The 16,912-nt window shown below is 42.2% G+C and overlaps 1 protein-coding gene across 1 annotated transcript in view; it reads left to right on the forward strand.

The window, feature by feature from the left end:
- COL22A1 (collagen, type XXII, alpha 1) overlaps positions 1–16,912 on the forward strand; it is a gene marked incomplete at its 3' end in the record, with an annotated part of 84,130 nt that overhangs the window by 46,182 nt on the left and 21,036 nt on the right. The window contains exon 3 of the mRNA XM_009996707.1: positions 13,894–14,005. Coding sequence (XP_009995009.1) covers positions 13,894–14,005 — 112 coding nt within the window. The remainder of the gene's footprint in view (positions 1–13,893; positions 14,006–16,912) is intronic.

Raw genomic sequence — 16,912 nt, forward strand, 5'->3', positions numbered from 1 at the left:
AAAGATATTAGGAAGGAATTACACTTTTTGAGGTTTTAAAACTTCACACTTGGTTTATGTGTATTTAAAACTAGACCTGCAGGACTTGGGATTTGATTGCAGAAATCTGGATGATCCTTAGAATTAAAAATGGGCTGAGCTGTAGTCATTGACATTTTCCACCAGAGGAGATAACACTCCCCAACAGATACTGCTGTTTTCAGAGGTGCCATAGAGGTAAAGAAAGACCTGCAATTATTTCCATAAAGTGCTAAGAAAAATTAACCCTGGGGAGGGATACTTCCAACCATGACATCACACAATACACCCCACACTGGGTAGTGTTCATGGAACAAGGAGGGAACATAAAAAGCCCTGAATCTAACTCCTAAGTAGTCACCCAGGCTGTATGTATGAAGAGCAGAAATTGCATTAGGGATTGTACCACAGGTTGACTTCTTAACTCTCTTCTCCATCTTGGAAACCTCCATGTGGAATTGAGCAAAAGTCCCAGCATATTTATGATCTCTGGTTGTTTTTCTGTAGCTCTAAAAAGTACGTTGGGGCATTTTATAGTAGAGGCACTGGTTGTAAAAACCAGCACCCTACAATTATAGATAGCAGTGGCTGTGTTTAACTGTCAGCTTGTCTCCAGTGTCCCACAGTTTGCAGCACAGGGTTTGCATTCCAGAGATGCCAGTGACTCAGTAGCTAATTACAATATCCCTGGAACTATTTATATTTGCCCAATAAAACACGTGGTAGCAGGAGGAAATTGGAGTGTCCAGGCTGTTGAACCTGCAGAATGAGCACATTAGACTGATCTTCCAGGGAACATGAGTGTTTTTGTGGTGCCTGTGTGATGGGCATTTTGCCCTCCCTTTGCACTTGGCAGTCTGTTATTGTCCCTCACAGTCTCCTTGGGAACTCTCTGAGAGGCAAGTGGCAAATCCATGAATAGCTGCAGAGAATTGTAAGGGATCAATGTCTTCAGACAGTAGATGCACAGGCATGGTGGTGACCACCAAAGACTGAACATATGAAGGGATGGTGAAGCTGGCAATTCATGTGGACACCATCTACTCTCACAGAATCACAGAACTGTCATGGTTGGAAAGGACCTTGAAGATCATAGAGTCCAATCATCAACACAGAAAAATCCCCAAAACCTTGGCCACTAGAACATGTTCTGTCTCCTCTCTGTCCTCAGTGTTATACCTGTGTAGGTAGGACTGGATGCAGCTGTGATGTTTATGGGAGATAGGACAGAAGGATGAAGCTTTGCTGAGCCATGACACAATCACTTCACTGTCACTTTTTTAGTAACCCATTACTAGGCAATGACAATAGGGGTGGTACTGAAGGTTTCTTATTTCTTCCTCCCCCCTCCACATTTGCCTTAAGAAGTCCCCCATAAAAATTTAAAAAACAGTAGTTTGCACTGCCTGCAGTGCTATGTTATCCACTCTCTAAGGATCTGGAGGGCTGAATTTAAAACAGGGTTCCTGAGGCACATACATCTGGCTGTAGCTGTTGTCTGTCCATGAGAGGTGACAGACAGAGTAGCAGCTGACCTGTGCTTGTAGTCACAAGAGTAATTTCAGTCTCCTGTGAGCTGGAGAGAATGGATGGACTTGTGCTGTGGAGTGTATTCATCCTCTGGGCTGGTACGTGGGGTATCTGCACTGCAGGTGACCTTATAAGTCCCTTTTAGCTTTGTTTTCTAGGAGTCTGTGTACTGTGCAAAACCTAATCTCAACATTATAGCCTAGATCACTGCACTTAAATGACCTTTTCGGAGGTTGCCAAATTATTCACTTGTGTTCAAAGACACTTTAATACCAAGTAACTCAAAACCAGGTCAAGTGGGCAAATAAGTATCAATAAGTCATCTGTGACTTTTGTGTGTAGTCACTGCATCCTGTGGGTTAGCTCTGACCTGTGCGTTAGATGTGCATCGTGGCATGCCCTGTGTCCAGATCCTTCAGGCATCCTCCAAAGTATGCATCTGGTGTTTGAGCTAGTGGGAGGTGTCCCTGCCCAGGTAGGGGGGTTGGAACTAGATGATCTTTAAGGTTCCTTCCAACCCGAACTGTTCTGTCATTCTATGAATCTATAACCAGGCTGTCACCATCAGAGATGGATTGATTTCCTTGAATTAAACCCCCATGTTTTAAACTGATCTTTGTCCTAGTATGGTCAGAGATGTAGCTATTTCCCAATATTGTGACTCCCAGTGGATTTGTGGTGTTGTGAATGGCCTGACCAGTGCTGGGCATCAGATCTGTGTTGGAGCTGGTAGCCTGGCTGAGCTGCTCAATGACAGCATGTAACATGGAGAACAAATGCTGAAATTATTCCAGAATCTGCTACTGCAGGGAGAAAACTGGTAACAGCCGAGCAGTCCCTGTGAAGGGCTTTCACTGGTCTGAATCCCAGCAGTGACAGATTTTACTACTGGATTCCCAAAAAGGGTTAACTATGCACAGGAACATGCACATGAAGTATTCATATCTACCTGCATATTAGATAAAATAAAAATAAATCTATCCCTAAAGACTATTTTTTTTAAAACATAGTAGAATTCACTTTCTCGCAGAAGCCAAATAAGCCATTCTTTTTTTCTTATTCCATGGCATTTGAAGTTTATAAAAAGGAAATAAGTTCATTTTTTGTCTCTTCATAGTCCAAGGAGCAACCAGGCCTTTGGCTATTAGAAGACTTAATAGATTGAAGAGGTACTTCCAAATATTTCTTGGTCCAAATATTTTACGTTAATTCTTCTTCAGAAAGAGATTACTGCAAAAGAAGGGTCTGGAGAAACCATCTCATAGATTCTTCATCAGTCCAAACTTTTTGACGATTGTACACACCTGATGGGAAGAAGGTGCATATAAAATTTCAATAAACTCCTGTAACACTTGGACTTGAATCAGTCTGTCAGATGTGAATGGTCCCTGATGGCAGCTGTGGACAGGTTTTGGTGTACATGTAGGTTTGGTCGGTTTTGTACTGATCATCTAGCAGTAAGCAACCACCACAGTCCCTTAGAGAGCAGCCCTCCCCCGCTTTCGTCTTAGGCCTTACCTGTAGCACCTAAAATTCATGGGAATATTTTTATTTTCATGAAAAACATCTTGATGGGGTTTTCCTACAGCCCAGAATGTAGGATTACGAAGAGAATCTGGCAGCTTCTGTCTTAGTAAGTGTCGCAGTCTGAACCCAGTTTTGGGTCGAAGCCACCTTATCTCAGGGCACAATTGCTCTGTTTGTTTATCAGGATTTTCTGACACCAAATTATTTATTCAGGATAGCCTTCTGAATTATTTTGGTGGGTCCATCCCTGGCTTGGGCCCAGCTTCCACCGCGTGTGTAACCGATTGATCAGCTCCTCTCGGAAGCACAGACACACACACAGATTATGTGTTTGAAGTACCATTTAAAAGTTTTCAAAGTGTGTGTGTGGGGAAAACTGGATATGTAAATGTACTCGGTTGGGAAAGAGAAGGAAAAAAAAGAGACTGTTATAGTTTGGGGTAGAGAGAGCCCGAAGACCTTCCTGTGTGGGGTTGATGAGGTGGGTGTGAGTCAGGGGCCAGTGACACACCTGGGGGAAGAAGGTGTTTGAGGTGAAAGGTTTGGATGGTGCTGTTGTGCTCAGTGAGAGGTGAAAGGTGTGGATGGTGATGTGCTCCCCTCCCTGCTGGCATCCCAAGGGATGAGTTTGCAGTTAGGAGATTTTATGGCTTTCAAGAGGAACATGGAGCACCTTAAGGCCTGACGAACTCAAAAGAGAACTTCAAACTAGAGGAACTAATTAAAATCAGAACCTGATACAAATAGGCCTGGTAAGTTCAGCTGGTGCAAGCCTATCTGGCATACAAGGACATCAAAGGAATAATGAACTCTTGTTTAATCTTGTAAATCACTGGAGCAAGAAAGGAGCTGAAAGAGGGCCTGTGGCACTAAGCCAGGTGTCCGTCACTAAGAACATGGAGAATGACTTCAACACAGAAAAGCCTCAGTAATGAGGCTAAGAGTTCAGTGTCAAAACCAGCTTTCAGTGTTGTTCAATATGCCATTTGCAACTGCCCGAAAACTGAGAGGCAAATGGGTCAGAGGAGACTGATGTAGATGAACAGAACAATGCACCACATCAAGTGGTGCCTTGTCAACATGAGACCAGGTGTTGAAAGGTGCTGCCTCAGAGGCAGCTGCTGCAGGCATGTGTTTATTTCCTGTTTTTACAGCAGGCTGGGGCTTAGATTTCTACCAGGTGAGGTGGCTGTAATTGTGTATTCATTTATTTGCTTGTAGGTTTGACCTCTCTCTTTCTCTCATACTCTCTCTTTGGACTTATTTTCTTACTGGTTTTATATCTTTGCTTTTTATTTCCTGTGTAAGGGTACCAAGTACTGTATCTGTCCCCTCTGTTTTTGACTGAGGCTTTAGCCTGATGTTTCTAAGGCAGAGTGGCCCCATAGCTCAACCTGGTGACCATCTGCTTACCTGCCTCACTGCCTCTTGAAGCTTGCTGCTTTTTGAGGTGTAACTCTTTTATATACCTCAAGCAAGGTTTCTGCTTCTCATAATCCAAAATGTGCATTGGTGCTTGAGCTGAAATCAAATTCTTTTGGGGATCTGCATGGAATTTTTGTGATGGTGCTTTGCAGGCACCAGGAAGAATCAGATATTGTGTCTCCAAAGTGTTGTGGTGCAGAGAAAGCAAACCAGGATCAGTACAACAATAGCCTGGGTGGTGTACTGGGGGTAAATCAGGTTTGTTTGTTTTATAACGTTGAGACTATCTAAAGGGTCCTCTAAGACACCTGATGGAGTATCACCTAGAAGGTAGTAAGCTTGCTGGAAGATACCTTCTTCATGATGGTGCAGGAGTTGTTTGTGTGCTCCCACAAAGCCTCATGATTAGCCTAAGCTCTTAGCTGCTCTCCTCACTGAAGTCCAGTGGATCCTGTGAGAAAGAAGTTAGACCAGCATGAAGTGCTGCTCAAATCCCAACTGTAACATCTGTGGAAAGAAAGGCCAGTTGGTTAATGGCAAGAACCTCTTTAAAACACCCCTGAGGCCATTTAATCTATAGGTTTGGGAAACTTTTATAGTTCCAAAAATCCCTTGCAAACTGCTTGTAAAATAAAGCAAATTAATTTTTTTAATGACTTGTGCAATCCCTTTACACACCACACTGTTTCATGCAGGGCTTGTGGGCAGCCAGTAAATCTCTCTGGTTTGCTCTGTCAGAGGTGTAGTCCTTAATGCTTTGGGAGTAATCACTCCCAATATATAAATAAATAATCACTGCTGGCTGGTGATGCTGAATCAAACTGTTGAGCTGGGAGTGCTAAATGTAGGGGGAATTACCCATACCAAAACCAAACTTGTCCTTTTCCTGTCTTTGCTGGAGAGGTGAACTAGGGGGGAATAAATAAGAGCAAGGAAACAGAATTCTTATCCATTTTAAGTCTTTGGAAATCACTTATTTTGGCTGCCAGAGAGAGTTCAAAAAAATGAGTACAGCTAAAGTAATTATTTCAGATTCCTTTTTACAATCATTTGCAACAAGACAGGTCTAAACAGTATCTGAGCTGCAGGATTCTGACCTTACCTTTTGTCTTGATTACCATGAGCAAAGCAGTGACACCTGTGTGCCCCACAGGGGTGCTGGGACAATGTGAGGATATTGTGTCTGGCTGCTTTGACATTGTCCCCAGTGTTATCAATATAGACATCTCACCAACCCCAGCAGCTGGTTATCCAGAAAGAGGAGAAGGCCTTTCTGACTGCCTCCTGTCAGCATGCCAGAAAGACCAGGACAGTGAAGGATGAGGGCACCAGTCTGCTCTTCACCCCCTCCCAAATGCTATGTCCTGTTGCCAAGTGGAACTAGGGTTGGGGCAGTGATACACTGATCTGGATGTAGGTAATTTTAACATGGTGAAGAGCCTTGAAGATGGAGACTTCACTGAGCTCCTAAAAATATCCCTAGTATCTGATGTGTCAGGTTTTGCCATGATTTCCTTTCTTGTGAGGAAGAAACGCTAGGAGCAGCTAAAATGCTGTAGCAGATGATGGATACTATAACAGTAACAGCAACACATGTTGAATAAAATAGTAGGTCTCCCCTTCAGGGTTTGGACACTTTTACTTGCAGCCCTGAACTGAGACACATCTTGGCTGTCCAGAAATAGTTATTTTCAGCCTATAGAATTGTGCAAGATAAGGATTCCAAAGTTTTAGATGCAGTGGAAGAAAAAATAACCCTCATCTGCAGTCTGTCTTCAAGTAATTAATTGCCAGACTGTCATAGTTCATTTTCTCTCTCTCCTGCCTGGCTCACCAATAATGTTGTGGTTTGGGTCCAACACAACAACAAAGGAACAGCTCCAAGGCTGCTCACTCAGCTCCCCCCTCACACACACTCCGGGATGAGGAGGACAAAGCTCATGGGTCGAGACAAAGGACAAGGAGGGATCTTCACCCATTAAGACCCCGGGCAAAACAGACTCAACTTGGGGAAAAAACCAATCATTTAATTTCACTTCTAATCAAACACCCACAGGACACAGACACACACAGAGCAGGGCTTGCATATGTTGCCCCACCCCTCCCTTCTTCCTGGGCCCAAATCCCTTTGTTCCCGGTTTCTCTCCCTTCTTCCCCCCAGTGGCACAGGGGGATGGGGTTTAGAGTCAGTTCACAGGTGGTTCCTGCTGCTCCTTCCTCCTCAGGAAGAAGGATTCCTTACAGTCGTTCTCTGCTTCCCCAAGGGGTCCCTCCCATGGGAGAGAGTCCTCCATGAACCTCTCCTTCATGAGTCCTTCCCACCAGGTCTGGAGCTGCTCCAGCTTGGGCTTCCCACACAGTCACGCCTGCTTCGGGAACAAAATCCCCTGGCCCAGGGTCTTCCAAAGCTGCACAATCAGAGTCCACAGGCAACAAATCCACTGGCCACAAAATCCAAGTCCAGTGGCCAAGTTCACCCCTCCTGGCGCCTTCAGGGAATGTTCCTCCACGTTCCTCCACAAGTACAGGGGCACAGCTGCCATCTTGCCATGGGCTGCAGGGAAACTTCTGCTTGGGCACCTTCTTCCCCTTCTTCCTCACCAACCACCAGCACTGCTTTCTTCCTCTAGCACAGCTCTTCTCCCTCCAAGTGCCACTCAGCTCAGGTGTTATAGCGGTTCTTTTGTATGTTAATCACTGAGGCGAATCGATTGTCCCTCTAATGGCACCTCAGCTGGTTTTGGAGCTGGGGAAGCTTCTCAGCTTCTCACTGGAGCCCCTTCTGGGGCATTTTCCACACTGCCAAAAAACCCACCAAACCAAACCCGAACACAGACATAGCTGGTTAAAAGCACCATTTGACTTTAGAGTATGGCATGATAACGTATTTATTTCCCTGTTATTTTTAAAGTATATATTAGCACAGAAAATAACTAAGACAGGTTTCAAAACTGAGAGCCCCATATAGTAGTAACAGCCTTGCAGACCATCCTGGAGGAGCTGAGGGAGTATTCAGGATCTAATGAGCATGCGGGCTCTTCTTTGTGAGCACAAGCAACCCATGAAATCTTAACTTTCAAGACCACAGGAATGTTAGGAAAAAAAAAAAAAAAGGGTAAGATCTTGTGTTTGCTGAAAGAGTCCCAAGTGATACTGTTCTTCCTAGGAATTTATACACTCCTCTAGTCTACCATAAAGTTTATGGGCATTGACCTCCCTCTAGTAAAAGTAACATGTGCTGTTTTATCACAGGCAGTAGAATTTGCTATTTTCAGAAGTCTCAGAGAAACAGTAGCTGATGCTGACAACCACCTTGACCTTGCCTATTGGTGATACTCCATCAATATTTGACAAGACTGATATTCAGCTGAGAGTTTAAGCAAGGCCAGAGCCTGGAACATTTCCTGCAAAAGCTGCTTTGTTTTACATTAGAGCTCGTGGCTGGAAATTCTCCATAATAAATATATTCCAGACACATCACCTGAGGCTATGATGTCCAGTGCCTTTCCTGATTCCTCTCTAACCTGCTTTCCATGTTCCCCTCTCATCAAAAACTCTCCCAATTAGAAGTAGCCCAGTGGTTGCCCCTGTGGGCTACTTGGGAATACAAAGCAGGAGACTTCTCAGAAGGTTTCTTCAGCCTAACAAATAAGTTAATGGCTCTGTCCTACTTTGAGAAGGTTTCCCAAGTGTGCGCACTGCTGCATTTTCTGGCTGCTGAAACTTCCTCTTATTAGTCTGGTTTTCTAGGTTTGGGTGTTGTTTTAACTGGGGGAAGGGGGAGTTTTGCCCCTGAAGGCAGGACAGTCAGGAAAATCTCAACGTGAACACCAGCTGCCACCATCCTGTCCATGTCAGATCCTTAGTGGAGCCAGGCAAAAATACAGCTCATACTCAGGGCAACCAACCATGGCCCCTTTAGCCTAATCTTGAAATAATTAACTTGAAACCAATGTTGTAGGACCACTGGACAAGTACAGAGCTGCCTGATCATCCTTTGGCTGTCCTTCATGGTGTGACTGGGTGCAGTGTGAGCATCTTTCCTGTAAAAGAGGTTCTGATTGCATATTACAGTTAGACTTTATAGAAACTGTCTGGTGCCAAGTTTTGCTGATCTTCTCCCTGCAACAGGCTGATCTGGGTGTGTTTTCTGATGCTGGAGAAATGGGCTGCTTCCTGTAAGGGGAGTTCTGACTGGCAAGTAAAGAGACATTCGGCTGATTTGATCAGCAGAGCAGTGCATAAGAAATTGCTCATTAAGCCAAGAATGCTGTTGGGAATCTAAGCTTCTCTTTCAGGTCACTATTTTAATTTCAATGTTAATGGACTAGGGTGTGCTGCTTTTCATGAGATGTAATCATGTTAGAGGGTTTCAGTGACCACTTATTGTTTTAGTAGCTATAATGAAGTGGGAGGCTTATGATCAAAGAACATTATTCATCTTATTAATTGCCATATTTATGGCATTACTGATTAAATAGTTTATAAGCCTATTGGAAAACCACACCTGCCCTGGTACACAAAAACCCATGCTTTAAACCAAAGAAACAGAGAACAGGAAAATCCCACATTTTCATCCTGTGCTCAAGCATGATGCAGTGACTGGGTAATGGTAGCTTTGCCCTTGCTAATTTAGGCAGGTATGTTCTTTCCCATTTCACTTGTGGAGAGGACTGGGAAGCTACATGTAGGATTTAATTTTCACTATGGCACTGACACCTGTTTCTGGCAAAAAATCCAAGGGACAGCCCGTATTTCTACTGTCACTCCAGCCCAGAAATGCCACAAGGCAGACTAAATGGCTGGTGAGATGTTCAGGGAAAGACCTAAGTGAGCTGTTTCCACTGCAGTGTTAGCAGCCAGACAGTGCCAGGTGTAAACTCCTCTTCAAGTGTTGGACAAAAGGTTACAGAACCGCCTATTTTTTTACATTAACATTGTGGTTCAAGACTAAATTAAAAGCATCGTGCTGTCTCCTTCACCATCCCAGTTCCAGTCCTGAAGTCATCATACTCAAGTATGGAACATACTCAAAGTACTTCCAGGCATATGATGTAAACATAATAATATGTTTACTTGAGGTATAAATACTTTATCTCAAGTTAAAACATACAAAAATATATTAATATCTATATTTATATGAGATCTCGATTGCACATCAGAAGAAAATTTTTCACCATGAGAGCAGTTGGACATTGGAATAATTTTCCCAGGGTAGTGGTGGATTCCCCAACACTGAACACTGTTAAGACTCAGCTTGACAAGGTGCTGGACCATCTCATCTAAACTGTGTTGCTACCTAGAGAGGTTGGACCAGATGATACTTGAGTTCTCTTCCAACCTGGCATTTCTGTGATTCAATGATAATGATGATAAGAATAATATTTATAAAATTATTATTTATAAAATGGTAATTTATTATTATTATATTTTACTTCAGGTTAAAATTACCTTAGAGGTACAAATTTATTTGGAAGTTTCCCTATCTGTCTTCTTTCCAGTCTCATTGGGCAACGTGCATCAACTGATTTCTTGGCTCAAATCACAATAATTTGGGTTTGTTTCTTCTCCCATTAAAATAATATGTATTATCATAGAATTTAGAAATGGTATGGTATCTGTTTAAGGAGGCTGTTGCAGTAAATGGTCAGGATAGCAAAATTACAGTATTACTAGTCTAAATTAAAAAAAAAAAACAAACAACTGCAACCTTTATTCAGTCCTGGAGGCAAATGAGACAGTGTAAATATAAATTATATGTGATTAGTTAGCAGTATTTTGCTCTTACATCTGTCTTCTCATTTAGTGGACAAAATGGATAGCATTCCCTGTGAATGAAATATATCTCACCTAACTTCAGCAGTATAAAAATTGCTGTCTCTATGGATTCCCTTTCTACTGAATAGAAGGAGGCAGGCACGGCCAGATAGTGATTCAACCTGTCCTTGGTTAGGTTGGAGACAGATGGGACGAGTTGTCTTTCTAAAAACTCTGATATTTCTCTGCTGACCCACAAGGGAAATGAAGCAACTTGCCATCCATCAGATGTCTCCTTTTCAAACAGCTAAAATTAGGAGACACACATTGCATCCTCAGCACAGCTCTTCCTTGTTTAGGGTATGGCCTGATGCCACATTTTCTGTAACACAATTGAAATCCTTCAGCAGCTGAAGTGCTCACTGCCTCACGGGCTTTGGTTGGCAATGGAGTATCTAAGAATAGAGGTTATCTCCCCAGCTGTAGACCTTTATTAGGGGAGTATAGCAGGCCCTGAGCATCCTAAACTCTATCTCAGTTGAGAGAAACATGCACTTTTGGCATCTGTTTTAGAATTAGATTAATTTCCCTAGAGGTGCCTGTATTTGAATCTCTATACCTGATTGAAAGAGTGGCTGTTATTACCCTGCCTGGAGAGCTGACATTTAGCCAGATGAACCCCATCTGAAGTGCTCTATAAACACGAATTAGTTTGTTTCGTGGCTCCCTCTAAGGAAAGTGCAGGCAATATCTCAATTTGACACAGAACAAATTAATAATGTGACTAAACCAGGATAATTTGCTGGTTTTGAGTGTGGACTCTGATACATCTAGGGCATAACTCTCCTGTAGATCTACATAACATTTTTAAAAGAACAACCCTCATACATTCTTTAATGAAAAATATATCAAGAAATTTGAAATTTGCCTATCCATAGCCTGAAAAAGAAAAATCCTCTTGTGATTTACCTGTGTGCTTTATTCAATCCTGAATACATGTGAGATAGTCTGTTATGAGTGTGCTTTATTTTCATTACTGCAAACTCTGCTTACAAAATACTTTTAATAACCTTGCATATGTTTCATGGTGTTATTTAGGCTCTCTAGACTGCAGGAAATGTTGTCAGGAAATCTCAGGAAAAGAAAAAAAAAAGAGAGAGCTTGATTAAATCTGACTCTTAACTTGTTTCCACTGGAAAGCGTGCTAGTGTGCACACCTTCACAGCTGCTCATGATGCCAGTGTTAGCTTGAGTTGTCAGAGAAAGATGAGAGTTACTTTGGGTCTCAGCTAATGATGGGAAAACTTAGCAAGGTGTTCTTGTCACTGCATCTTGCACTTGTGTAGTTTGAGCTTTATAGCTCCATGAAATGTGCTATAGAATCATAGAATCATCAAGGTTGGAATAGATCATCAAGCCCAACCATTAGCCCTACAACCCCTAACCACTAAACCATCTCTCCAAACACCACATCCACCTATTTTTTTAACATCTCCAAGGATGGTGCCTCCACCACCTCCCTGGGCAGCCTGTTCCAATGCCTCACTATTCTTTCTGTGAAGAAATTTTTCTTAATATCCAATACTCAAGGACTCTGATGACTTGACATTAGGATGTCACTTGGGCACCATTTCAGCCTTCAGCACTGACAGCTCAGCTGCTCTGAATAGTTAACTATTTCCCTTGCCAGGCAGTGTGTTCTCACCAGCAATGTTCAACTGGCTTCCTCACATTTCTGTTGTTGGGGATATGTGCTGCATGGTGAAATGAGCTGCAGGAGAGTTTATATGGACAGGTCATACTGGTTTTCATGTGAGAGCCAGAAGGGAGCTCTAATGTTCTGGTTGGATCTATTTGCTACAGTTTACAGCTGCAATCGTGGCTGATTACAGTCTGTCAGAAGAGTCTGTCACTAGAGTTGTTGCAGAGGTCATTAAGAGGTGGAGCCATGAGGCCCTGGAGCATCTTAACTGTCTTATTTGTCCTCCTGAATGTCCAGTAATAGCTAAAAAGAGAGTGGACATGAGGGAAAAGCTGTTGACAGCCAGAAAAGATACTCTAATAGAAAAGGCCTCAAAGTGGCACCAGGCAATGATTTCTGTCTTTGCAAACAAGCAAAATGATATTTCCTCAGAAAAAGCTCTATGATGTACGTTTTATTTGCTGTCTGCTGTCATGTCATGATTTGCCTTGGAATTGGCCCACATACATTTTTTGCACCCATTTATTCCTACAAATTTGAAGAGTAATATCGTTAGGTGAGTGAGTGTCTTTTCCTGTTGCAGGTGTTTTGAAGCTCTGGAGGAGCTTTCAGCCTGCAGGTTGTGAAAAGTTCATGAGCTCAACTAAGAAACTCAAGAAGTTTAGGGCCTAAATTCACCACAAAAAAAAAGAGCTTTGTATAGCCTATAGAAGTTTTAGGAGCTCATTAACTGAACAAAGTTAAAAGGACTGTGATAGTTTGGAATCAATTTATCTAAATAATCTACTGTAATATCAGCAGGTTTGTGTGTGGGAATTACACTCATAGGAGTTAATATGTGTAATTGTGCTTGTGTGAGGGGAAGAAGAGGTTGTACCCCCAGTGTCCCTGGCAGAGTTTATCAACTGGGACTTTGTGTCACAAGAACATGGGTTCCTTGTGGCTGGGACCATATTGAGGCTGGAACTGTATAGACTCACATATGTTGAGCTAATAAGCCTTGTCAGAACAAAGTCAGAAGCTGTACACAAATGTCTACAGTTAAGACTAATAGTTCATGTTAACAATGAGTTGATTGGACTAAGTTGTATTTAAATGGAATGAAAAGTGACTGTAGGTTAAATGTCTTGGTTTTCAGTAAAGACATGGACCTATTAGAGTGGATCCAGAGGAGGTCTACAAAGATTGCAGACTCAAGAACCTCTCCTATGAAGACAGGCTGAAGGAGTTGAGGTTGTTCAGCCTGGAGAAGACCCCAGGGGAGACCATATTGCAGCCTTTCACTATATACAAGTGGTTTATAAGAAAGACAGCAGGAGAGTTTTTACCAAGGCCTGCAGTGACAGGACAAGGGGCAACAGTTTTAAACTGAAAGAGGGTGGATTTAGATTGGAGGTGAGGAAAAAAACTTTTATGATGAGGGAGATCAGACACTGGCACTGGCTGCCCAGAGAAATTTTCCATGCCCCCTCCCTGGAAGTGTTAAAGGCCAGGTTGGATGGGGCTCTGAGCAACCTAGTAGAACTAGGTGATCTTTAAGCTCCTTCCCAACCCAAACCATTCGATGATTCTATGGTTCTGTGATTCTTTGAATAAGTGTTTCATTCTGCACCTGTTCATTTTTCTGTATAGGGATTAATGAATTATAGAGTATTTTCAGGGTGTTGTGGGGATGCAAAAAATAGCTATTGATTTCTGGATAACTGTGTTCTAATCTCTCCAGAACTTGTTGCAGTTTCAATTTATGGTTGGTTTTGAGTTTTTGAACTAAGCAGATTAGACCATGTCAGAATTTTGTTCTGGCTTTTTCCAAGAAGAACAAGGTTTATCTGTGAAATGCTGTGTTAGTGGTCTAAGGTAACTACTGAAGTACAGTTGGAGACATGTCCCTCTGCCTGATCAATGTCTCATGTTTACACCTCTGCTGTGGACAGGATTTGACCTGATGGATTCATTCAGCGTGAAACAGATTTTTGGAATGAAAGAAAATGGAATTCAGAGTGCTTATGTACGACTTGGAAGCTTCCCTGTTGTTCAGAAAACTGAGTGAGTACCCTGGTTTTTTTTTGCTTTATTTTCATCTAAGTCTCTGCTTTACATTCTTTGGTTCCTCTAGGTTAACCTTGTAGTAGTTACAAGTGGTTACCTTCACAAAGGGGTACAGAGAAGGGTAACTAGGCTGATTAGGGTCTGGAAAACAGGTCTTATGAGGAGAGGCTGAGGGAACTGGGGCTGTTCAGTCTGGAGAAGAGGAGGCTGAGGGGAGACCTCATTGCTCTCTACAACTACCTGAAAGGAGGTTGTAGTGAGGTGGGTGTTGGCCTCTTCTGCCTAGTGACGAGTGATAGGACAAGAGGAAATGAGGTCAAGATGCACCAGGGGAGGTTCAGATTGGCTACCAGGAAAAATGTCTTCACAGAAAGAATGGTGAGTCATTGGAACAGGCTACCCAGAGAGGTGGTGGAGGCACCATCCCTGAAGGTGTTCAAAAAATGTGTAAATGTGGTGTTTTGGGGGATGGTGTAGTGGTCAAGCGGGTGTAGGCCTGATGGTTGGACTTGATGATCTTGAAGATCTATTCTAACCTTACTGGTTCCATGACTCTATGATAGTTACCTAGTACCTACAGATGTATTGCTGCTTTGATCAGCTCTTTTGTTTCCACTGACATAGAATCTGTGCAACATGGTCAGGAGCCTCCACACCAACTACAGTTCCATCCTGGTAGAGTATGAGCTGGTTTCTGTGTATCTCAATGGTTGTCAGGAGCAGTATTAAAAAATTCACAAAAGAACTTCAGGCTTAATTAATAGCTTCTACAAGGAATATTTGGTAGCACTCCCATGGAAATATGTATTTGCTAATCACAAAAGACCAGTTCCTAATAGATGTTGCTGTCAGTTTTGGCCTCGTAGAAGACTGATGAGTTTTCAATCCTGTGTCAACATGGATTCAGTCCTTGGAGTCTTTTATGACCCGACGCTGCCAGTTGTGTTGTAGTCTATCAGAACAGTTTCTCTTTAGGTTGTCATTTGAGCCCTGACAGCATTAGCCTTGGAAGAGTGAGTGCATAATTTCACTGAGTAACCATGAGCCATGGATTGAATTGTCATCATTAACATTTTTGCAGTAAATTTCTCTATACTGATTTGAACTTCAGCTTAAAAAATCGATAGTTATTCTTTTCTTTCTTATGGATGAGGGATGTTATTTTTTATTCTTTTTAGCTCTTTTACTCAGCTCACTGTATCTTTGAGAGTGTCCTGTCACTTACTTTTGCTTGATTTCATAATACTCTTTTTGTCCTGCAGCCAATCTGGATTGATTTGCCCTTCTCCCTTCCCTTTTTTTCTCCATATAAACATACAGTCTTTAAAAAAAAAAAACAAACAAACAACACACGAACCAAATATGATATACTGAATGGAAAAATGCTTGCTCTAAAGTCCACAAATGATGCTCAACTCTCAGGGTTAGTAAATTTGTTATCTGAGAGAAGGGCAGCCAACTGAAGACACCTTGGTCTTGATAAGTAGCATATACATAACGTGTGTGTGTGTGGAGGGGAATAAACCTATATTGTTTGGCTCACAGCAATCTCTGGGGAGAAACTCTGCTTGCTGGAGCTTGTAACAGCTAGTGGTAGTGTGCTTTGTCACTGTAAAGCATTACCACCACATTAATACCAGGACTACTTAGGAAGAAGCCCTTGAAATGAAGAAGTCTAGTTTGCATGTAAAAAATTCTGGGAGTCATGGTCTGTGGAAGCTGAGCTCAGGATGACACTGAGAAATAGAACTAGTGCAATCCTGGGGTGTATAAGCAGGAACTGTCAAGTATGAGCTGACTGTCTCTGTGCTGGGCAACTCAGTCACCACTGCTGGGATGCTGTGTCCAGTCCTTGGTTCCACAATTCAGTAGGTAGGAATGGAGTAAATGAAAACTGAGAAAACTGGGAAATTGGTCAAGCAGTGAGAAATTCAGAAGTGCAGTGTAGTCAGGTGAAATCAAGAAGTGGCAGCAACTGAGGTGATTGCTCTCTGTAAGAACCCTGGGGAAATCAAAGTTTAGTAAAGGATCTTTGGTGCCAAGTATAGTGGTAGACTGAAAGTCAGTGACTGCCTGTTTAATGGCATCAAAAGACAGGCTGGAAGAAAGGCACACTTTTAACAATGAATGCAGTTAACCACTGGAATAAGTTAGTACAGATTACAGAGAGCTGCCATTTGCTTCAATTTAAGGGTTGAAGTCCTTTGCTGTTGTTGTTTCTGTTGTTATTTTCCCAGAAAAGCTGAGGGAGACCAACCAGACCAACCAGCTATGATGACTTGCCATCTGCTCAGATTGTACCCATTTATTTGTTACTGTTGTTTTTAAAATAAGTTGAATATTTTATTGCCCAGGACAATTAGAAGTAAAACATCATTAATTAGTAGATTGAAATGACTAAGCTTCCTTTTGAACGATTAACTGGAGCATGGAACTAAAGCAGAACTTTCCTATTTTTAGCCTTTTGTATTGTAACTTTATATTTCTGTGGCTTGGGAGTGAACCCAAATGGACATATTACCATGGAAGATGTCTGCATATTTGGTTCATTTTACTCTTTGGGTGTCAGGGTTCTAAGATTGTGCATATAGGGTCATTGCTCACAGAAAATGCAGTCCTGTAAAGCTGCACAAAACTGATAACTGGAACAATAAACAAAACAAAAACATCTGTCCTGTCTTGCAGACAACCTCAAGCAACGTTTAGGAACTGATAGCAACATCTCATAATTAGATACAAAGCCATTAACTGAGTAATATATTTAACTCCTTTTACTATCTGCTTAAAGGATTTGTATCCTATGATATAAGCACTAGTATTTCTACAAAGTGCCAGCTTAGCTGCCTGGGAAATGTGCCTGTTCATCTTCTGATATGGACCCTACAACTGTGAGCTCTGTTCCTC

Source organism: Chaetura pelagica, unplaced genomic scaffold, assembly GCF_000747805.2.
Source record: "Chaetura pelagica isolate M959 unplaced genomic scaffold, ChaPel_1.0 scaffold260, whole genome shotgun sequence".
NCBI lineage: Eukaryota > Metazoa > Chordata > Aves > Apodiformes > Apodidae > Chaetura > Chaetura pelagica.